This window comes from Cygnus atratus, chromosome 4, assembly GCF_013377495.2.
Source record: "Cygnus atratus isolate AKBS03 ecotype Queensland, Australia chromosome 4, CAtr_DNAZoo_HiC_assembly, whole genome shotgun sequence".
NCBI lineage: Eukaryota > Metazoa > Chordata > Aves > Anseriformes > Anatidae > Cygnus > Cygnus atratus.
Genome location: NC_066365.1, coordinates 875550 through 899106, shown reverse-complemented (window position 1 = coordinate 899106; position 23557 = coordinate 875550). Strand labels below are relative to the sequence as shown.

At 40.1% G+C, this 23557-nt stretch overlaps 1 protein-coding gene across 2 annotated transcripts in view; it reads left to right on the top strand.

Moving 5' to 3' along the window:
- The first annotated feature begins 7688 nt into the window (after positions 1–7688).
- The window catches only part of LOC118245019 (bifunctional heparan sulfate N-deacetylase/N-sulfotransferase 3), a 68271-nt gene continuing 52402 nt past the window's right edge, over positions 7689–23557 (top strand). The window contains exon 1 of one of the 2 annotated variants that reach the window (XM_035540571.1): positions 7689–8669. In XM_035540571.1, the coding sequence (XP_035396464.1) occupies positions 7689–8669 (981 nt within the window). The remainder of the gene's footprint in view (positions 8670–23557) is intronic. The other variant, XM_035540577.1, reaches the window with a different exon arrangement.

Here is a 23557-nt window from a genome sequence, read left to right as displayed (position 1 = left end):
TTCTGTCAGGAGTGAGCCACAAACAGGAGGGCTTGGGCAGACAACCGCCAGTGCCCGACTTATCGCGGCGCACCGGATCCGCAGCCGTGAGGTGAGCTAGGGAGCACCGTGCAGTTGCGAGGTAAATTACTCGGATCAGGAGGGCACTTGTGGCATTTATTAATTTCAGCTCCCACCTGCGATGGCTGGCAGCCAGCCAGCGCAGTTCAGGCCGGGGCCCGGCGGCTCCCTAGCGGCACCGGGGAGCAGACACCCCGCCGGGGCGAAGCGGGCAGCCCCCGACCCCTACGTGACGGGGCTGGGGGCGTCAAAACAAAACGAAGAAGCGGATCCGGGCTGCAAACGCCTCGCTCGGCACTCTCACACCACGCCTGCTCCCGTGGGCCGCCGGCCGGGACCCCCTCGGCGGCGGCGGCGGCACCTCCCAACCCCGGCCCGCCCCTCGCCGGTGGGCGCGGAGCTGGGCCCCTCCTCCAGGGGGCGAGGCGAGCCGAGGGGCGGCTCTCGCACCCCTGGGCGGCCGGCACCGCCGTGCCTGCTTGCAGCCGGCAGCTCCCGGCCCGCTGCGGGGAGGAGAGCGGCGGGCGGCGGCGGTATGGCGGCGGGCCGCGGCCTGAGGTGACGGCCGCGGCGGGCGGCTCCGGCGACGGGCGGGGCGCCTTTTGCCGCCCATCTCCGGACCGCGGCGAGGCTGCCCCCCGAAAGTTGTGCGGGGGACGGCGCCGAGGGGCCTGGGGAAGCCCCCGCGGTTCGGGGCCGTGTCGTGCGAAGCGGAGCGGAGCTGTCCGGTCGCCCCCCGTTCTCCCTCGGCTGGCGCCCGGTGAGCTCCCCCGGCCAAGCCGCCTGCTGCCTTTCGGATACCCGGGCGGGTGTTTCGGCTCCCCCTGGCTGCTTCTGCGCGGCGCTATTGCCCTCTAGCGTCTGTGGGGTGGCAGCGTGAGGGAGCAGGGTGAGTGCCGGAGTGCCCCGGGGTGCTGGTGCCGCCTTGGCGCCGTGCCGAAACGGGGGCCTGTCCCAGGAGACCTCGGGGAGGCGGCACAAAATTCGGCGGTGACTGAACCGCTGCTTTGTGCTGGAGAGCTACTTGGGGGATAGCTCGTGGCGGGGTGAGTTTTTGCCTTTTTCTTTATTGAAGTAGCGGTGGCGTCGCCCCCCGGGCCTCTGTGAGGGGCGCTGGTTGCTGCCGCCTCAGCTTCTGCGGCTGGGGTGTGAGGGGAGAGGGGCTGGCAGTGCCCTGCCTTTTGCTTGTTTGCTCAGTCGCTGAGGAATAATAGGAATAATCTCAGAAATATTGCATGAGGTACAAGGTATCTTAAGATTTTTTGGCTGGAAGTATCACAGGTAAAGTAATTTAAAGCTCTAAACCAACTTTTGTACTGAAGTAAAGGCTTGCAAGACTTTAAATACCATATATTTGATATTTATTTATAAACTTAAAAACAAATTCTGAAGCATTAATTCCTGTCCTGTAAGATACTGGCTAAAGCAGTGCAGCACAGAGCTAAGGATAACAGGTACAATAGAAACTGAAAACTGTTTTCACCAAGGACTTGAAAAAAGCATCTGTCTGACAGAGTTTTTGTTCTGCGTAAGTTGTTCTTTTATTTTTTTTAAAGATATGTGAGAAAATGGAAGCCCTTCAATACTCACATATACGGGACTTGTTATGCGATACTAAAGAGTATTGATGACTGCTGTCAGCAGTCTGTGTCTCATAGTGCTATCTTCTCAAGTTGAAAATGTGTTCTTAATATCCAGTCATAAGACCTCATTCTCAACCTGTGTTTGCTTATCTGAGTTATTACTGCTTGAATACTTCAGTCAGTGGAGTGATGTAAGTCGAGGTACGCAGCATTTGGAGAGCAGTTTCCCATTTTCATAGTTGATTTACGCAAACCTGAGCACTACTGCCCACCCCAGGTGTAGTCATTTTCAGATGTGCTTTGCTGCTCTCTACCCTGTCATTTGTGTATCTGAACAGCTACCTTGTGGTAACACTGACTTCAAAATACTTCCCCTGAGGCTGTATTTCACACTGGCTGGCCAAAGCAGGCTTTTCTGTTCAGAGCAATTATATAGCATTCTAATCGCTATAAATTTAAAGTGCCCATGTTAACACACTGAACAGGATGTCTGTTTCTTTGCCTCTTTGTGATTTAGATCTTGTCCCTCATTTAACGTATGAGGAGTTTGTTGCTATCGCTGTGGTAGCAGCCCCTTTGGGAAGGAGCAGGAACAGAAGATAGTGATGGGGTCTAGTAGGATGGGAGACATTAAAAAATACGTGCAGGTATAGCTAACCAGACAAATGTAGTAACTGAATAATATTGTTGATTAATGAATCCTGAATTTGCAGCACTTTTTGGCCATTCTTGATAAAAAGGATTTTCTTTAGCCTGTAACAATGTGCTTGTTTGTTGGTTTGTTTTTTTTTAACTTTTGTGTATGCGTGACACAACTTTGTTGCTCCTACTGAGAGGTCATGATATATAGCTGACTTTGCACATTTCTGAGGTAAAACTAAACCTGAGGGCACGTTCTGAGGTAAAACTAAACCTGATTTTCATATTTGGCATTAAAAATGTAATTTGAGAGCTATTTCTCTTTTGTTTGTGGTTATTTTAGTTTAGCCCATTGTTTTAATCTTGGTAGTTTAAAACATAAGTGAGTTCAAGAAAAATGTTTTTCATAGTTTTAAGTCTGACTGATATTCATGACAACTTCAGCAGGTTAATTTTGTTCTAAATATAAAACTGTATGCAGTTTTATGTGTCTGTGTTTATGCGGATACCTGGTTTCCTATTTGGGCATGTATTCCTTGCAGTATGAAGACGTGAACATGGAATCGATAAAACTTTTTTCTTTAGTTTCCAAAAGTATAATTATCAGTTATGAAATTGTATGGCCAGAGCAATGTTTCTTTTGAGCTACTGAGTCCAGAAAATAGCATGTTTCTGCTGCATGGACAAGCCACTTGTATTGAGCCCGTGCCGTGCACACTGTGGAAGTCTTGGTGCAAAAATGAAGCAGTGAGGGCACAATGTTTGTGATGTTTGTGGTGTTGCCACGACATGCACGCAGCGTAGGTTTTCAGCAGCTGTGCAGAGCCTGAGCCCAAGGTCTGGGTTCCAGGCAAACTGCAAAGACTTCCCCAGAAGTTGCTTTGATATCATATTAGCTTTACTGCCAGTAAATACAAAAAAAAAACACTATTTCCAATTTCATGTTCTCTATGTTTGCTAGAGAATGCTAATGCATCTCATTAATAGGGGAAATCCCCAGCCAGTTTCGTGTCATGTGTTTCCAGTACGGTTGTTGTGCTGAAATGACTTGTAGAAGCCAGGGATCTGGTCATTTCTGGTTAGCAATTAAACAACAAACTAAAGACAGCTACAAATGGTAGGAACTCACTGGAGTCCTGTGAGTTCATCATGGTATTTGTTCTCTCATCAGTACCATCTTAGTAGGGAATTTGGAGAAGAAGGGGTGGAGGTGGGGGGGAAGAAGTTCATGATCTCTGTTCTAGTGGATCTGTTTCATTCCGGCTGTCTGAAGACACCTGTAACTGTGACTATCCAGTAGTATTGTATCAAAGTTGTAAATCTTCCCATTAATAAGGTGATACTTATTTCCTGTACCCACAAGATTTTCATGAGAACTTGTCTGGGGCTTCAGAAATTGCTTTTGCAGGAGAAGAGAATGATATCGAGCCTTGCTGCATTCAGAATAAAATGGGAAGCTTATTTCCATGACTCAGCTTACTCTTAACAAGATCTTCTGCATAGTGAGTCTCCAAGTTAAAAACAAAATTCTAAATATTCAAACATATTCAAATAATTTTTCTTACCAGTTTTCACCTTAGAGATGTTTTAATACTTTACACTTGGAACAACAAAATAGATAAAAGGTACTGGTCTCAATTTTCGGATGGTTGCATAAAAATGCAAAATTCTGTAAGAGATCAAATGCAAATTCTTCTAAAATAACAGGGTTCTAGACACAGAACACTGAGGCAGCTTTTATTGCTTCAGACTGTGAAAAGTAATATACAAATTGTTTTACTTATAAAAACTTCTCTCAGTGACACCTTTGTGGACCACTGGATTTGTATATTGCCTGGCACACCTTTTCGAGATACAGGTGGGACCATGTCCTCCTTTCATGTGTGGCTCCATTGAAATTAATAAGCTAAGCTTGCTTGTTGTTTCATTCTCCTTCCTTCCTTCCTGTTCTCAGTGTTGAGGATGCCAGGTCTGGCTGTTGTTCTGCTGGTCTCAGATAATTCTTCATTCCTCAGAGTGAGACCTTGGATCTGTCTTAGCATTCCCATCCACTCCTTCTTGCAGCTGCTCTCTGTAGCCCCAGGAGATACCTGCAATTAGGAGCCAAGGATAAAATGGCATGGGCTTTCTTGTAATAAATAAATAAATAATGCAGGTCTCTGGGTTGCCTTCAGATTTTCTGCTCCATGGAGGTGGATTAGGACATCCTTGCTGCAAATATTTCAAGTGCACATGCTTCTTCCTTTAGCAGCCCTTGAGTTGCAACCCATCTTGTATTATCTCATTGAAACAACTGTCTACAGCTGCTGCATCTAGTCAGCCCTTTTATGCCATCAGCTAAGGGCACTGTGTATTTTTCCTTCTCCAGGCAGAATTGTCAAGTTCAGGCAACTGGTCAGGAGCATAGGCTGGTGAGGAAAGAAACATCAAGGTTGCGCTGGTGGGAGCCTCCTGTTGATATGACTTGAGTGGTTTCTGTCCTAAGAACAGGAGTATTTAGGGCTGTGTTAGAGGAGCCTGGGACTAAAAGAAGCACCGTGCTGCTGGTTGTTTGGTGACCAACTGTTATTCAGGGAAGTGATGGTGCTTTGGTCAGCAAGAGTTCCACTTCGCAGGCTATCGTCTCTCTTGTGTACTAACCAGACCTAACCTGTTTGTGGGGTTAAGAAAACCAGGTATGTGGATAGGCAGGCATATAGAGTTTTTCACAGAATGCAGGAAGCGTTAATTTTAGCCACTAAAATTGAGTTTCTTGGCGTTCAGTCAACTGCATTGGAGATGAAAAATAAAAACAGTTTTATTCAAGAATCCTTTGTGCCCATAACAGATATCATCTGTCTGGAAACATGTCTTAAAAAATCTAGTTTTACTCATTTAAGTAAAATGGAGCTGCTTCTTTGTCATCTGACTTCTTACCAGATTAAATAGCAGAAACGGGATACCTGAATTGATGTTCTTGAAGTTAGCATGACAAAAATTAGACAGCTCAATACTGAAATATTCTTTTGAGTTCTTCTAAAGGTACTTTTGGATCTCTCAGTTTGGTCTTCGTGCATTCTTAAACTTCTTTGCAGATACATGCCACCACTTTCTACAGGCACAAATTACATTGTTTTTGGTTAACAGTGAATAATGCATCTATATCTCCAGGTGAAAGGCAAGTCTGTTGTCTAAAAGCTATGTATAAAGCTTTGTCCAGCTGCAGGTAAGATTCAAGGCCAGATTTAAGTCCACCAAGAGCAGAAAGGGTAGAGTAGAAGAGTAGAATATGCCCATGAGGTGGTCTTATCTGATGATACACAGGTTTAAAGGGAGTCTGAATTAGGAATGAGAGAGTTTACGTATGCTTAATTACTCTTTGTGCTCAATTTTGCTGTTTTGATAGATAGGATGCCATGTACTTTCTCTCTTATCCCTTATTTTCCTACTCACTTTGTTTTACTTTGTGCTCATTATGTACCTGGCACTGGGAGCATCAGTCTTTGGGATTTAATTAAAGTAATGGAAGTTACAAAGGTGCTGTTAAGTATATAATTTGTTTTAACTTGTTCTGAAAGCATAGAGTGAAAGGCCACCTTTTTGACAAGAGCTCCTCATCCTAAATTGTGAAGCAGTTGAATGGCCCAGGTACACAACAAGTTGTTTGGTTTTGTTTAGTGTTATTTTATCCCCAACTCCTTTTTCTTTATTGATTTGTAACTAATATTTTATATACTTCAGTCTTCTTTTGGATCACAAGTCTGCCTTATTCTTTGATCATCATTTGGTCCATGATTTAGCACTCAAGGATGCCAGCCATTGTGGGAATAAAAAGTTATAACAAAAAAAAGTGAACTTTTCAATGTATAAAAGGTGGGATAGAGCTTGACTAGGTATCATTTATTATCATTAGCTCTGTCAATCTATATAGAAAAGTTCATATTTGATACGGACTATACTTTTGTAGCTTTTTTACTTTTTGAACCCTGCCTTTTTTTTAAGAGCAGGTAAGGATTAAGTACTCAGGAAGTGACCATGTTAAATATACATGCAGCTTATTCCATTGCCATTACAGATTGTGTGCTGCATGGTGAAGTTACAGTAGCGTGTTCTGTATCTTTAATATTTTCCAAAATCTTCTGTTAAGCTTCCTTTATAATTTCTAGTACTTAATTATTTTATGCTTGTCGCATCTTTCATTTATTCTATTAGAAACTTTTGACAGCAATTGTACTGTTGGCTTGAGAAATGACTGCTTTCTGTAGGTACAAGGTAGAGCATAAATATGTCCTTAGGTGATCTGCCTCTTAAGTTAGCTGTGGATTTATTACTCTCTTTTCTCAAGTTTAAGAGGTGAATTATTCTATGCTTTTTTTAATACGCAGAAATACAAAGCACTTCCAACAATGTAAAGAACAATGGTACATTGTTCAGTAAAATGCGATTTTTATGCTTCTAATGCTGCAGGAAAAATTGTATTTTGTTTAAAAAAAAAAAACACTCCTACAGCACATGCAATATATAGTATACCTGAGTGGGTGTATATTGAACAGTTAAAATGTGCATATTGGGTGAAGGACTCTCCAATTTTTCCAAAATTAACGTAAGAGAGAGTACATTTAATTATGTACACTAATGTTCCCCCAGCTTCTTGGTGTTGAAGGAGGAAGATTATGAAACTTCCTCAGTGTTTGGGTTGTCAGCAGTTGTTTATTTGGAGTTTTTTTGTCTTTGGGTAAAAAAAAAAAAATCTAAGGGAAGCAGTAAGTTCTTTGCCACTATGTCTTGTGTTTCAGTGCCTCCTGTGTGAACCCTGTTTTACGCAGTCTTAGGGAGTGAGGAGCCTGTGAGATTTAGAGACATTCCAATGTAGATGGCAGCCAGTGGTGTTTCTGGAAGGGCCAGATAAGCAAAGCCTTGCTGGACTTCTTTGCTCAACTCTTGGACTCAGGCTTATAGTGCTTGAAATGTTAGGTGTGGTTTCTGTTAGATTGAAGTGGAGGTTCTTACAACTACATCTTCTATGCTTACACAATTGCTTTAGAGCTGGTTTGATGTTGTGCTGTTACTAAAAGCAGAGTGACAGCTGTGTGTTTTTTTTAATAATGGGGAGCAGGAAGAAACAATGCTACTAATGCAAAAATTCAGAAGAAAGCTACCAAAGCTTTTGAACTGTTCACTTCTAAACCTCGGTTTAGCAGTGATTCTCTGTTCTCCATTAGTTTCAATGTGACGATACTTAACAAACTGTGGTGGCTCAATTAAATCTGTGATTTTCTTTTCTTCTAGACTAGATCTTCTGTAAAGCTTTGTGGAAGATAGATGCGTGTGCTGCAATGGTGACATAAATATTTAAGAGGATTGGAACAAGTTGCTGAGAATCTGTTTGTTTTTAATGCTTGGAACAATCTAAGGCAAGTAAACAACATGAGTTTTATCATGAAACTTCACAGACATTTTCAAAGAACAGTTATTTTGCTGGCCACTTTTTGTATGGTGAGCATTGTTATTTCTGCATACTACTTGTATAATGGCTACAAACAGGAAAATGAACTTCCTGAAATCTCTTCAGAAGTGGAATGTGGTGATCTTCAACTGTTGCCATACAAGCTGATGGAGATGAAGACCATGAAGCCTATCGATCCCCTGAGAACAGATCTTGTAGTGCTGGTGTTTGTGGAAAGTCAATATTCAACGTTAGGCCAAGATATAATAACCATTTTAGAATCCAGCAGATTTCAGTACCATATCGAGATTGCATCTGGTAAAGGTGACCTCCCAGTGCTTATAGACAAAAATAAGGGCAAATATGCTCTCATAGTATATGAAAATATTTTAAAATATGTGAATATGGACTCTTGGAACAGAGGTCTTCTAGATAAGTACTGTATGGAATATAGTGTAGGTGTTATTGGATTTCATAAAGGCAATGAGAACAGCTTGCAGAATTTCCAGCTGAAGGGCTTTCCTTTCCATGTCCACAGCAATCTGGGTATTAAGGACTGTTGCATTAACCCTCATTCCCCATTGCTCCATGTGACTAAATCCTCCAAGCTTGAGAAAGGTCCCTTGCTTGGAAATGACTGGGCAGTTTTCCAGATTAATCATACTGCTTACCAACCAGTGATATTTGCAAAAGTAAAGACACCAGAAAACCTTTCACCACCTGCTGCTAAAAGTGCTCTCCATGCCACAGTAATTCATGACCTGGGACTCCACGATGGGATTCAACGAGTCCTTTTTGGCAATAACTTGAATTTTTGGCTGCACAAACTGATTTTCATAGATGCCATCTCTTTCCTGTCTGGAAAGAAGCTCAGACTATCCTTGGATAGGTACATTCTGGTTGACATAGATGACATCTTCGTTGGGAAGGAGGGAACAAGAATGAACGCCAACGATGTACAGGTAAAGGATGTACAGCAACTAATAGTTGTTAGAGCAAAGTACCTGTTTTTTAATCTTATTTTTAAAGTGAACAGTTACTAATAGTTGCAGCTCAGAAAGGACACAGATCACAGAAAGTAGCAGTGCAAACTGTGCCTTGAGAGAAAAGCCAGTTTGTCTGGCTTTCAGTGGTCACTGACTCCAGGTGTAGCAGTTCCTTCCTGCTCCAGGCTGGAGGAGAGTCAACACAACTTTACTTCTATAGTTACTAAAAAAGAAAATATGATATCACTTGTTTTCTCTCAAGTGACACAAGTCCTTCCAGAGCTATGTTCTGTAAACTGGGTGGTGGGGGCACCTCTGAATTACATTCTCTCTACGATACATGGAAAATAGTCTCCCAAAAGGAAATTAAATATGACTAATTGCTAAGTAACTGTTAAAAGAAAGGGGGTAAGAGAGGTAGTGTTTTTGTTTTTCACTGCCCCCTCCCAAACACACATTGTTCTAACTAAATAATTGCAGTGTTTAACTTTCTAGTCCGATGATACCTATCTAAACACATACTTCAAAAGAGCTTGGAAACAGCACAGGACTTCAGAGCTCGACCTAAGATCTATTAGTAGGTAACGTACATGTTGCCAGACTTACAAGCAGGAAGTAAATGTAGTGAACAAAAGTAAATGTCAACATAAATTTTGAAGAACAGATTGGATTATTAGCTGTTTGAAACGGGTTTCAAATGTCAGGAGTTGGTTGGTTTTAGCATTTCACCTTTCTTATCCCTGTTTTATGGCTCTTGCTTGCAAGCAAGGTTTTTGTTAATGTAGGTCTTAAAATCTTGCTCTGTCACTAAATGACTCAATGTTAAAAATGTTAAATTTCTATTTTAACATTTTAAGTTGGTACATTCCTGAAGGTCCCTTTTCACTCTGTATTGTTGTGCTGTTCAGATGAGGTGGTAGGTCAGCGTTGGTAGGAATAACATTATTTCTCACTGTATACCTCACTTTCTTTTTGTGAAGTGTTGTTACAAAGCAGATGGTGAAAAAAGCGCCTTGCAAAACTGATACTTGGTCTAGAAGGTAAAAGTCTATAAGGTGCTGATTCTTTCCCTGTTTGTACTAGAAATAAGGGAAAATGTTTTGTGAAAACTTTCAATATTGAAAGAGGAATGTGGAGCAATGAAGGGCACTCCAGTAGTACTGCATGCAGTAGATAGCTTTTCTTTTTTTTTTTTTTTTTACAATTTTAGCTAGGTTTTCCGTTTGTGGTTTTTTTTCAGTGCTAATGTATTTGTCAAGCTGCAGTAGCCCTGCATTTACTGTTTTGTTAAACAAGACTTGAACTTGTATTTACTTCAATTTGCTTTAAATTTGCATCATATGCTAGTTTCTGAAATGTCCTCTGCATTTGCAATTAAATATGCCTCTCAGATAAGTAGGTGTTTTCCTTATGCAAAAAAAAATTGCGTGGGAAAGGGATGGAGTAAAGATGAAACTCCAATAAATGGAATTTTTGTGTAGGAGGTGGTGGCAGCGTTTGAGTTAGGTGGGTAAGCGTTCTTTGAGAGTCTCCTAAGGGCAAAGTCACATCACAGAAGCAAAGTAAGGAAGGTGTGACCCACATCAGTGGCTAAACTCCTGTTGTTCTGCAAAAGAAGCAATTTCTATTAACAAATTAAATAAAGCCTGAGTAAATCTCCGACTATGTCTTGCAGTAGCAGTTTGAAATAGTACGTTTCATATTGTCTGTCTCTGTAAATGACACCTGAAGATAATCATTCCAATTTATCCTAAAATGACAAATTGCCAGAATTACTTAGCAAAAAGAAGAGTCTATTGAGACAAATTTGATTAAAGCAGATACAAAAGGTTGAACTGTGTTGTTTTGAAAGAATAATTTGCAGCATGTCAGAATGTTATCTTCCCAAAATAAAACTGTCAAATTGAATAGAAATAATATCAAAGTGGAAATAACTTTTAAGTAGGATAATTTCATTTATATAGAACTGTGTTCTGAAACAGTGGAACGTGAAAAAGTGTTCCCTTCAGATTCTTCATCTACTTAAGTTAAAATGTTTTATTAAGTGTGTTGTTAGGACTGTCAGGTACAATGCATCTTCATTACTATTATTATCAAAGAAATTACCCTCTGTGACACAGTGACATGTGGAAGGAATGAAACAAAATCAAATTGTGGTAGTTGAAAATCAGTTACTGTATAGTGTATTTGTGCATGAATGACATCCTGTTAGACGTGAGTGTTTTACTGAGCTCTGTTGCATTGACTGTGACAGAGAATTGCGTGCTACAAGTGTGGAAAGAGGTTGCTAAATGAAGATTGTATACCCAGTACTCGCGATTAACTCATTACTACTAAGATTACACTTTAAATACTAGCAATATAGAATTGGGTATAATGCTTTTTTGTGTTTTAATTTGGTTTTGTGTGTTTCCTAGTTAAAATTTTCTGGACATAGTCATGTCTGGTAAGACTGAGCTTACTTAGAGCAATGTGGATGTTTCTACATGCACTCTGTTAATTAATGCAATGTAATCTAGAACGCTTCAGAAAGCTTCCAACATCCAGAAAAGCTATGTGTTTGGTTCTGCTATCTGGATAGGGCAAAGTTTAGAAACTGGAGGGTTATCACAGATGAGGTAGCAAAAATAATCACTCGTTAGTGATTCAGTACTGAACTCTCTGGAGGCCATCTAGTCCAGCCCCCTGCTCAAGCAGGGCCACCAAGAGCAGACTGTCCGGGACCGTGTCCAGGCAGCTTCTGAAGAACTTCAAGGAGGGAGGTTCTGGTTGCAAGTAAGGCCAGGTTTTCAAGGGAATTTCTTCTTCAGGTGCTTAAATGAGATTTGCAAAGTGGCCAGAATAGTCAATGTTTGGATGTTAGGCTGAGCTGTTTTCATCTTTAAATTTTGTGAATTGGAGTTGAACATAACTGAAAATTGCTGTTGTAAGGTTAAGTGGTAGTTTTTTCAGTAGTATATATTGGTCTCAAAAGAGGTTGAGTCAAAAGCAACCCCTCTAAAATGAGTGTCTTCTGCATCTCTATTAGGCAGAGTGGTGCTACTTCAGATTGAGTATCCGTAGTGTCAGGGATACAAGGTGTAAAGAGCCCTTCTGAAAAACATTTGACATGGTTTTTCAATGCAAATTATATAAAACTGATAAATGGATTGTCTTATTAAACAACAAATGAGGCTTATACTAGTTTTGTCACAGGTTTTTGAGTTTAAAAACAAACAACAACAACAAACCCTGAAACTGTACTTGAGATTTTTAGACTACCTGTTTGTGATTCAAGTATTGCTATATTAAACTTGGACCAATAGTACATTGCTCTTCAATGTACCATACTGAATAGCAGTCACTGTATCAGCAACAACCATCCATCTTCATATTTATTTATCTTCCTCTGGAATAATAGAAATAATGGAAGAGAACATTTTCATAGTCTAATTGCCTCCCACTTTGAATTTAAACGTGGTAATGCAATCTCAGCATTCATTTTTCAGTAGTTCTTTTTTTCCTCTTAATCTCTCTCTAGCAGGAGAGACCATTATGCTGTGACAGTGTTACATTTTTTTCTTTGTGTCTTTTAGTCTCAGCAGTGCAAATAATTCGTTAAAATGGACGTACAGAAAAAATCTATCTAGATATTCACAAAGTTTATCTCAATAGACCATGATTGTCCCCACTGACAGTCCACTAATTTAATATAGTCTCTTTTTGTTACAGTTACTCTGAAAATTTTAAGACTGTAAAGCACTGAGATTTTTTTCAAGGGAAAAGCCATCTGGTATCAGGAGGAAAATTAAAAGTGACTTTTTTTTTCTGCTGACTGTACAGTGCTGGTGGAGCATAATGGCGTAGACATAAGTTGGTCAACCTTTTCCTTCATTTCCCCAATACGTGCCCTTTCTGTATTTCCGTGAGAAATGATCATGCTTTCAAAATGAGAAATTAGAATACTGTGGGGTTCTTTTGTTTATTTTTTTAAAAACCATTAGCTATGTGATCTCTTTATTGTCTGGTCTTTTATGTGCTTTTCAAAAGAGGTAATTTGAACTGAAATCAGGAGATGTCTCCACTTTCTTCATGTAAGACTAATCTTTTTCTCCTCTTGTAACTCCTACATGTGCTCAGTTTTGGATCAGTGGTGTTCATGTTATTAGGGAAGATTCTGGTCTGAATGAGCATCTTTGGTCATGTAATGTAGACAAACAGAGCACAAATGTGATCATGCTAACACGTGAAAATATTGTGATAGGTGGTACTTGTATTTTCTTATTCTTTTATAATTGCCAAGGAAAAAGTTTAATATTAACCATATGCATTCGGGGGGGGGTTCATTTTTTCTTGTTCTGTTTTGTGAGCACTTTGGTGATGCATCTGTTAGGAGACATGCATATGGGAAATACAAGCTTGAATCTGCAGTCTTTCTGCATTATACTCAGTGAAGAGTACAGTGAAGGACAGCAAGAGCTGTCCTCTGAGTGATTCTCTTACATATCATCTGTTCCAAGCAGTGTGCTGATAATGGAGAGGAGTTAGCCAGAAAGAATAAATTAATAGTGTTTTAGTCTCCATCACTCGCAGTCTGTCATCTTGCCCAGACTTTGAGGTTTATAATATACACATCTGTATCAGAGCTAGTCCTCTGTCTTTCCATAGTAGACAACATAAACAAGTAGTTCTTTAGGCTGACAGTGGTTAAGTTAATTGCACCTTAAAAGTATGTATTTTTCTGTTGCTCATAAAATGTTTCTAGAGTGACTAAGACGAAGTATAAACATTTGCTCTTGGTCAGATGAATCTCATTCTGTGTTCCAAAGCCAGTGTTGTCATCGTTATGATATTTCTTCATTGTGGCGGTAGCCTGGTCTTTTGTTTAATGCATCAGATTTCTCCCCTAAGAGCTTATTGTTTATTCCGTACATTGCAAATTTGTCCACATTAGTCAGTATAGTTTAAATAAATACTATTATTTAAAACATTAAAGCGTCTTTTCCCTCCTGTAGTGTATGTGGAAAGAAATAAGAACTTCCCATGGTAAAGCATACCTCTTGGATGCAAACTTTAAAAATACCATGGCATATCTTTTCAACTTCTCTTGCACAGGAGTGACCTGAATATTTGCCTCAGAGAGGCTTAGATCTATTTTATATTGAGGCAGAGTGGCTGGAAGGTGCCAGAAAGCCTGAACTGTCAAGACACAAGACAGTTCCTGTCACAGGAGAGCCTAATTCTGCAAGTTAATTTTCTTTACCTATAGGATCACCCAGAAGGTTATCAATAAAGAAATGATAGATATGTCATCAAATGTGTCGGTTACAGAACTGCTGGAGATGCCCCTGTCAACTCAGTTGCACTGAGCTGCAAATCTTTCCTCTGGGGAAATTCAAAAGATCTTTTTAAAGACTTCTTTAAATGATAGCATGAATTAACTGTTAGGAATTTTTGATTAGATAAATCATTTTATATTCCCAGTTCATGAGCCATGTTACCTTTGTGCAGTTGTTCAATGCATTTACTGCATCTGTACGTACGTTCTGTCTTAATTTGATCTGAAGCTCCTATGGTATTTTATACTGGCTTGGCCGTAATGATAAGTAGAAAGTACATGCCTAAAAAGAGGCAAAGGAAGGGAATAATAGAAACTGTGATGTTTCTCTGGCTGGATGATGCCTTAGGAAGTCTGACTTAACTGCTGGAGCATGTTGGTTCAGATACAGTGCTGTGGAGTGTTCTGCACTGTCTAGAGCTCAGACCGAAAATACAACTTCAGAAAAAGTTATAAAATTATTTTATGTATATTATGGGCTGCAACCAGCTTATGTAACACTTTACCAGTCAGTTTTATTAACATGTGACTTATTAAAGCAATTTTGTTTATGTACCAACTTCTGTGAATCTTAATATAGCAAGACTGATACAACTGCTGCTCAGCACAGGGCAGCATTTGGTTTCAAAGGAGTGTACTGATGTTTGAACAGAAAGCTGTGTAAAACTCCTTGACCAGAGGGGAGAGGCTGCAAAGGAGTGGCAGGAGAGAGGAGAGCTGGGTCTGTCTCACATGCCCTACCCCTGGGATTGCCAGGGCAGTGCTGGGTATTTCTGTGTATCCTTGCTCTTCCCTCTCTGCACCTGTGTACCACTAGAAACAACCAAACCCAATGGAACGAGCTTGGCACAAAGATTAATTGCACGGTTTATCTGCTGTATTAAATGCACGAAGACAAAAACTTTGCACAGTAACCATGTGTCTAATAATAGCCAGGACCTGCATTGCATCTCTGTGGACTGTCAGGCCAAAGGAGAGCAGGCTTCCATTTTTTTCATGTTAAAATATTCCTGGTCTATGCTTGATGTTAATATTCTTACAGGTATATCTGGGAGGGACTGGGATGTGCACAGTGCTTGGGTCACCACTGATGTGCAAGAAGGATGGTGATCTGCGGGGCTGGAGATGTTCTTCCTTTTTTTTCCAGAAGGCTCAGAAATGTTTGCACAAATGATGCTGCCTGCTTCCCTGGGGCTGTGGGACAAGCGTGGTCCTCAGAATGAAGTCTACAAGTAGGGCGTGTGTGTCAAGCAGCAGCACTGGCAGCCGTGCTTCTTGTGCCAAAAGGATAACTGTATTGACCCATTCTCACTGGCTGGTTGAACTATTTTGTTCATTTGTACACAACTTCTCAGGCACAACAGCTGTGAAGAGGGTGCTGTGTGTCTAAGCCATATTGCTCTGTATTAAAAAAGTGGAAGTAAACGCTGGTTGATCTGCAGATGTTCATCTTTCTTGCTCAGAATCAATTTGTGTTGGTGCTTTAAGCATGAGGAAGCTTTAATTTTTAGTGCTGTATCAGATACACAGAAACTAAATTTCATTCCTCCTGTGAGTTTAGCATCTTCTGTTAGTTCTGTGTTTGCTGGAACTCATAGCTTGTGTTTGTTTATTTTGCTGATGGGGTTCTGGAGGACATGTCTTAACAGCTGTTCCTATCTGGTCAAGGGGGGAATCTGAAGGTTGTCCTTAGCCATGTAAAAATATCTGTAATGTACCATATAAAACTGATGTCACCTCATTATGGGCCATCCTTTTTCTAACAAATATATGGACACCCCCAGAGACAAAAGGAAGGAAAAAATGACACATGGCTAAACATAGTTTTCCACTTGATCTGGTTCATGAACTGCATCTTTAGCATGTACTAATAAAATAAATCAAATAATCCCAGAGTCTGGCCAATGAAGACTCAGGATTTTCTGCAGTTGGTATTTTACTTGAACACACGTGAGTTTTGTTAGGCTATCTATGAGAGCAGATGCTTTTCAATGGATGACTTGAGACTAAATCAATTTCTTTTCAGGAAAGGAATTATTTAAAATGTAGGGCAGAAGAGAAAGGGCCACTGCTGAAAAGGAAGCCATGGACTTCTTGCTGTAACTCCTCATTTGTTTGACTGCAGTCGTTTTACTTGTTCAGTGGGTCTTTTTCCACGTGGTGGGGTGTTCCCATATAGCGTTTGTACATGGTACTTTCTCAAGTTTTTGCTTATAATGCCATTAGTAAAATTACAGATATTAAGGAAAAGGAAGTTCCTGATTTTTTGCAATAATCTTCAGATACATGTGTGCTTCCACTGAAATGTTACTTCAATTTAACTAATATGCTGTGGTTCTAGCAGCTGCCATATGTATGAAAGTAATAGAGAGAAGAAATACGACTCCCTTTTTATAACCAAATGAAGGCGAATGCTCTGAGGACTGTCACACATGACATATGGCAGGAGGGCTTCCTTCCACCCATAGTGATTTGCTGCTGTTCAGGAAGCTCATTAGCATTCTTAGGATAACGTTGTTATTGATCCCATTATTTCTTTGCCCAGAGGTTAAACCACTCTAAGTACATTTAAGGGGGAAAAAATACTGCGCTTCCTGCCTGTGTCCCTGCTTAAGTGACTGCTGTTTTGTTTACGTATATCCCAGGTCTTGCAGTCTAACTGCTGTGCAACTGGAAAAAAATGCTGCACTTCTTGGTGTTGATGTAATTTCACAGCTTTTATAATTAGCACACTTCCTGACTTACCAAAGTAAATTGCTTCTATGAATCTACTGTTGACTTCCCAAATAAGTAGATGTGCAGTAGGGATGCAGTCCTATATATGTTTCTACCAATTACAGTAATCTTTTTCATTTTTTAATTTGCTTTTTCTGTGTAGTGGTGAATACTTTGTTCTTAGGCTGAATGAATTACCTTACCAGTGGTGTCTGCCTGTTGTAGTTTCATTCCTGTTCTTAACGGAATTGTGTTGTAAGACCTATTTTATTTAAAATTAGATAATTATGCTCTCATAGGATCAAGTAAGCTAACTGAAAGCTTCCTAACACTGTTTCTGCTTTTCCCTTGACTTGGTTTATTATGCAGAGATTATCTTTACACTTGAGCATAAGGCTTTGCTTAGAGAGAAATCCACACCAAATGCTTCTGTCCACCGAGCATGCCATACTCAAGCAATCATGTTTGGTTCGCAGCCATGGAGCTAGCAAGTTCTGTTGTCTTCTCTCTTCTCAGAAACTTATACTTGAGGAATGTATGAATATTTTCATGGATGAGATGAAAACACATGTAATGCTGCACACTTTACTTTGAGTATTGTCAACATAACCTAAGCTGAGCTCTGTTTGGGTTGTTCCATATGGCTGTCAAAGCAAAACCAGTCATTCCAAAATTTATAAAGTGAAATGTGAGTCAAGACATACTGAAACCTTAGTATGTGCTGTAAGGCATTCAACTCTGCTGGATAGTTCTCCTCCACTGAAAAAGCCTTTTCGAAGTTTCAAGATCAGTACTTTCAAAGCTGAACGTTGTTGTTCAATGAATAACAACATCCAGAGAGTAAAAGAAAAACGGAAGTTGAGGGACATCAAAGTCCTGTAAGTACCTTCTCTACATTAATGCACCAGACCTGAGATAACGTTCAAACTTCCTACAGCATGCGTGGCATCCTAACTCAGGAGTGATTTTGTGCTGGAACTGCTATCCAGGCAGTGTATGCTTTAGCTGCCCTGTCAGTCCCTCTCCTTTCTTATGCTTCAAGCTCTCTAGGTCAGAGGCTCTTTTTATTCTGTTTGCACCTTTCTTTATTAAGCCTCTGGGCGTGTCAAAGGCATTAAGAAGCACTTAGGTAATACAAATAATAACAATGCAACTACAGCTTATTGCAGAGCTGTACAGATTTATCACTGTACAAATGGCTGCTGCAAGATTTATTCTGGGCTTTTTTCAAATGACAAGTTTGCTGTCAAATTCCTGCTGCTCACAGAACTGAATAAAACTTTCACGACCAACAAATAGAAACACAGTGCAGACATATAAAAGACAATAATTAACTGTAAAACAAAATTGGGCCTAACATCTTCCCACTTCCTTCATATTAAGAAGGCACAGTGGCAAGAAGAGAAGAGTGAGGAGTAAAAGTGGGGCTGTGTTTCCATAGCTGCTGTTACAGTACAGCTGCATGGAAAATGTCCTTACTTATTACTTGCTCAGTCTGCAAGAAGTCCATGCAACTGCATGACTGATTCTGAATGACCATGCTTAGGAAACCAAGTAAAAGAAACTCAGTAGTTTGCCAGCGTGTATGTAATTCCTCATGAAATAACAGTGCTGTATCTCCTTCCAATTCCCTTTTCTTTTTTCTGTGCAAACTTCAGTATCTTTTTATAAGATAAAACAAGATAGAAGTGTTACTTCCTCTTTAAAAATTGTTTGACAGAACATAAAGACTTTATGACCACTTTTTAAAAATACTTAGGAGATTTCTTCTGACACTTTACAGCCCTTGCGATGAATTAGTATTGCCACTTAAAATACAGCTTCATGGTGGGAATAAACCATAAATATAATTGTGTACTGCAAAAAAAAAAAAAACAGACTGCGATATATTTGTAAGTACAAATGGGGGAAAAAATAAAAGGTCAGTGACCGTGCAAAGTAGGAATCCATGAACTCATTCTAACCCAAGTCAGTAAATTCACATGGCAAAGGCCATGCCGTGCTGTACAGATGTGCCAGGTTAGGTTTGAGAACACTGGTTGAAATTTTGTGGAGCTAACAAGCCACATAGCTCTACATCTATCTCATGCAGGTCTGCTTTCAGTGTTTAACACTCCTGGGTATAGCTCAAGTGCCTCTGCTCCCATTTTAAAACACCTGGAATAAAGGTAACTTAGAGTTGCCTTTGATAGAACTCTAACAGAACTGAAAAGGAGTTTGAAAAACGCTTTATTTCTATAAAAAGAGTTGTCAGTGGGTTTTTTTGGGTGTTTTTTTTTGTGTGTGCGCACGAGAAACTTTTCTCTTATCCTTTGTTCTTTCTTACTGTCTTCCTTAAAGGTAATAGAAATTTTTTAAATGGTTCTTCTGAAAGTGTCCTAAAAATGAGATAAATAGGAAATTACACCTGAATTTGCAATGTAACATGGATCGAAATTTAAGCTACTAAAAATCATATTTTGTAACAGGCAAGTACTTCATCTTTCTGGCTGAAGAGGTTTCTAGACTGTGCTCAGTTCTGCGCCACTTAATCAGAACCATTGAGAGACTGCTTAGACGGAGACACCAGCGTAGTCAGGAAGTTTCTGAGCTAAGACTGAAAAGGTAAAGGCTAAAGAACTTGGCAAGTGATGATGACCAAAGCAAAAAGCAATAGGCTACAGATGTCTGCAGGGTATAAGCAATGAGGCTGGATAAACATTATTTGATGTAAGGCACTGAGATGTTTTAAGTGTTGGCTGAAGAGCTGCTAGAAGTTCTTTAAAATAGCGTGTGATTGAATAGGGGGTAATATCCAAAAGGAATTAAAAGGGTTATGTAAGTCTTTAAAAATTAGATTCAACAAGAGAGGATGAAATATGCTATTGGAAGCAGTGTAATATTGGGAAGGAATTTGTACTAAGATGTACTCTCACACTTGTACAGTGTAATGAAATGTGGAGTTCAGTTTAGATCTCTGTATGTTGGTTTGAGTCCCCATGTGTAGGATTTTGTCAGTTGGGATATTTATCTACCTGGTTCTAGTTTCTGTAATCTTGTCTTTCAGAAATGTGGACATTCATGCAAAACCAGGAGAGTTGTATTAACACTTCAAACTAAATCCTCCCCCTCTGTTTCTCTTATTAATGTCTCATGTTTCACAAAAAATCCTGTTTTTTTCTCTGCTAAAGTGGTTCTCTGACTCTTACATAATACATAGCCTATGAAGCTATCCAAATTTAGGTTAAGGTAAATTAAGTTCTTACTATGTCTTTCTGTGTTGACTACATATAATCATAAAGCATAGGACTTGAGAAGACTTATATGCCAGCTGTTTCATGCTGGCCTTCCTTTCTTGCTTTTTCATTTTCTGTCAATTCTTTGATATCAATGGTGATGTAACAGAGGACTTTCACTTGACAATCTGGGGACTACTGAAAAGAAGAAGGGTTAAAAACATAGGTATTTGTGACCCTTAGCTGGTGAGCGGGCTGAAGGCTGAATTCCCAGCTGTTCCTGACATCAAGTTTTGAGACAGAAAGAGACAATGAAACTTTATTGCCAGGAAAAAAAAGTCTTTGACCAAAAAGGTGGAGCACAAATAGAAAAAGCTTTGCTGGGCATCAGCTCACCCAAGACAAGAAACAAAGGTGGATAGATGGGTAGGTAGGTGGTTTTACGCAGACTGAGTAGTAAGAGAAGCTCAGGCATCTTCTAGGCTCCATGAGGGGAATGGGGAAAGAAACAAGAAACCTATTTCTGAACAGACTGTAATGTTCATGTTATCGAGTCTTCATTCATTAATCCCTTACTTATTCTCCACCATATACAGCTGAACATTAGTACAAATATTATTGTGCTTGTCTAGAAGCCATAGTGTTACCAGGAAAAAAGAGGATAACCTGGGGAACAGAAAAACACCAAAGGATCTCTCTTTGTCTGGTACCAGTGTTTTAGACATATCATGTGATATCTACTTTTTCAAGCTACCTAAATTGCAACTTGTTTTTCCTTAGTCTGAGATCCGAGTTTTTGTGTGGCCACATAACAAGTTTATTTTGTAATTGCAGTTACTGTGTAGTGATCACCCTTAAATGCTGGAAAAATATAAAATTTTAACTGCTTTAAGTTTTTGTATTCTCTGGAAAAATAGATAAATACCACCCACTGTTGAGCTGTGATCATCTGTGTAAAGATTTAGACAAAATTTCAAGTTCTTGTTTGTTTAAACTTCTGCTGAAGAGGGAGCACAAGCTTTTGGGCTCATGGGACAGCTCAGTCCAAGCATAGCCAGGCTCAGGCACAGAGGTTGAGAATACTGATGCTGAAGAAATAAATTAGAGTTTTTTCAGAAGGACGTAGTCACAGACTGTTAGGGCTTGACGTACACAACAGTGGTACCGTATTTTAACTTTCCTTTCCTGAAGAAATCATGTGTTTTTAATGTCCCCATTTGCCTTTGTCAATACATCAGTCTAATGACTTTTGAACTTGCTGGCCAGTTTCAATCCGATGTGACAGATAGGGACTGTTCTCGAAGATGGTTGAATTCTTCCTGGCTGCTGGGGAATCGGTGCGCTATAAGACACGGACACAGATCGGTGCCTGTGCTACAGCAGAGCTTTCAGAGCGAGCTCTGTGTTTATTCCTTTGCTTTGACCTGCCCCTGGCTGATCAGCACTCTGTGCCCTGGGGCTCCCCATGGCACCTACTGTCCCTTTTTCGTCTAGATGGAGGGGCTTTGGAGACCTGAAGGGAGGTGTGTCCTAGGTAGCAGCATGGGAGAGAACGCAGGCTACTGCATGGTAGGAATAGGTTTGGGGGACGAATATCTATAAGACAAACTTTTTTGAACAAGCTTACTGTTTTGTGTGCAGGCTGTGGGTGAAAAGGTGGGCCTGAAGTCTAACTTGCGTCTCTAAAAACATTCCCATTTTGGATGGGGTCATACAGCCACCGATAATCGCATGCAAACAGGGCACATGTAGTTGCATGGCTGCTGCTGCTTGGTATGTATTCTAGTAAGGCCACTGGGGTCTCTCCTGTGGAGAGATTAAGCCTGGAAGTTCTTAGTGTTGAACCTTCTGGGTACATTCAGCAGCTACATGGAGCCACACAGTGGCCACACAAGCCACTGGTCCTTGAGCCAAACGTTGACTGCTGTGCCTAGTGGTGAAAGCTGGAAGGAAGCATTAAATAAGACACCAAGATGCTGATAATGAATATAGTATTAGGAGCTTGGGTAATTGCTCTGTAAAATACACGCACCCTTGGATTGAATAGCCTTCATGTTCTAACTTCTTTGACAAAATACCATGCATGTCACCAAACCAGGTGCGAAGTGTGTCTTGTCTGAAGAGGAGATGCAAAGGTAGAAATGCTTTGCATCTGAGTGGTTGAGGCCTGACACTTGCAGGTACCAAGAAAAGTGTCTACATGAATCAATAAACAGCTTGTATAACTTTTCTGCTGCTGATGGATGTGGTGTAGACAAACATGACTAAGCAGTCACAGCAAAGTGGCCAAGAGGTGAACTGGAATAGGATCTGACCCTAAGAGCTCCCTCATAGGATCTGTCACCCTAAGAGATGGTCTGTGCTCAGAGTTGAGGCAGCTGAGTGGTGTGTGTACCTTTGCAGTACAGGTACTTGAATGCTTGCACTGTGGCTAACAGACATCAGTTTCCAGCTGTACTAGTTCATCAACAATTGCCAATTTACAAGAATTTAACTGGATTAGTATGAGGAGATTTTAAAAGTATTTTAGAGTTATTTTGTTCATACTTTGATTTTTTATACTGAGAGTTTACCTTTTCCTATGTGTTGTTTCACAAGCAGATGATGTGTTAGACAAAAATGCAAGAACCAACAAGCTTTCCACTGAATTCTGCCTGACCAAAATCCAGGAAAAATATCCTATGCAGTATTAGGGTGTGTATTAGTTCTACTTCAGTTGGCCTAGGTGTTTTGACCTCTGATTAAAAGAAATGCAGGGCTCTTTTTCTCTTAACTGCAGGATAATGAGATCATTTAGCTGTTTAGTGCTAGTCACCTCTTTCATCAAAGTACAGTTTAATTAAGAGCTAATAATGCAGGATTTCATACAGAATCCTGAAAACAGCATGCTAATTACATGACTTTATTTGATATCATTGGCACCAAGTATTTAAAACCTTCAATTTACCTTGCCATAATTAGCTTATTCTCATTAGCTGTTATCTCAATTATCTCAACCTCCAAGAAGTGAAAAGTTGACTAAAGAACTTAGAAGTATTTCTTAAGTCTCTTGATTGTACAAATGATATATCTAGATGAAAGAGCCTAATTGCTTGAAAATGTATGATTGGACCATCATCAAGATCATATTTATGTGACAAAAAAAGCCTCCAAAGGAAGACCTAGTAACATTAAAACTGTGTGTTCTGATAGAACACTTTGGAAAATGTCTCAAATGATTTGTATCAAAAGTGGCTACTTGTACATTTTTAGTATATTTTAGTGGACATCAAATTCAGATCCCTGTATCAAGGTCGCATGTCACCATGGTTACAGTATTCGTGTGCACAAATTGAAGGTGTCTCCCCTGAATTTTTTGACAATCAGGTCTGCTGTGTATCATATTGGACACTGTAAAAACGAGATGCACGTAATCAGGCTTCAGCGTGATACCTCAATTTATTAACACTTGGAAGAGAAGCAGAGTTGCCAAGTTATTGAATTTATTGAGAAGGTTTGCACTGACTTCTTTAACTGTTGGCTATGGTCCCTAATATTTACAGGAGGTCTGTTAAGATCCTCGGATGAATGGATGGGGCAAACAGTCCAAGCTAATGCCATTGGTGGGAGCTCTCCTG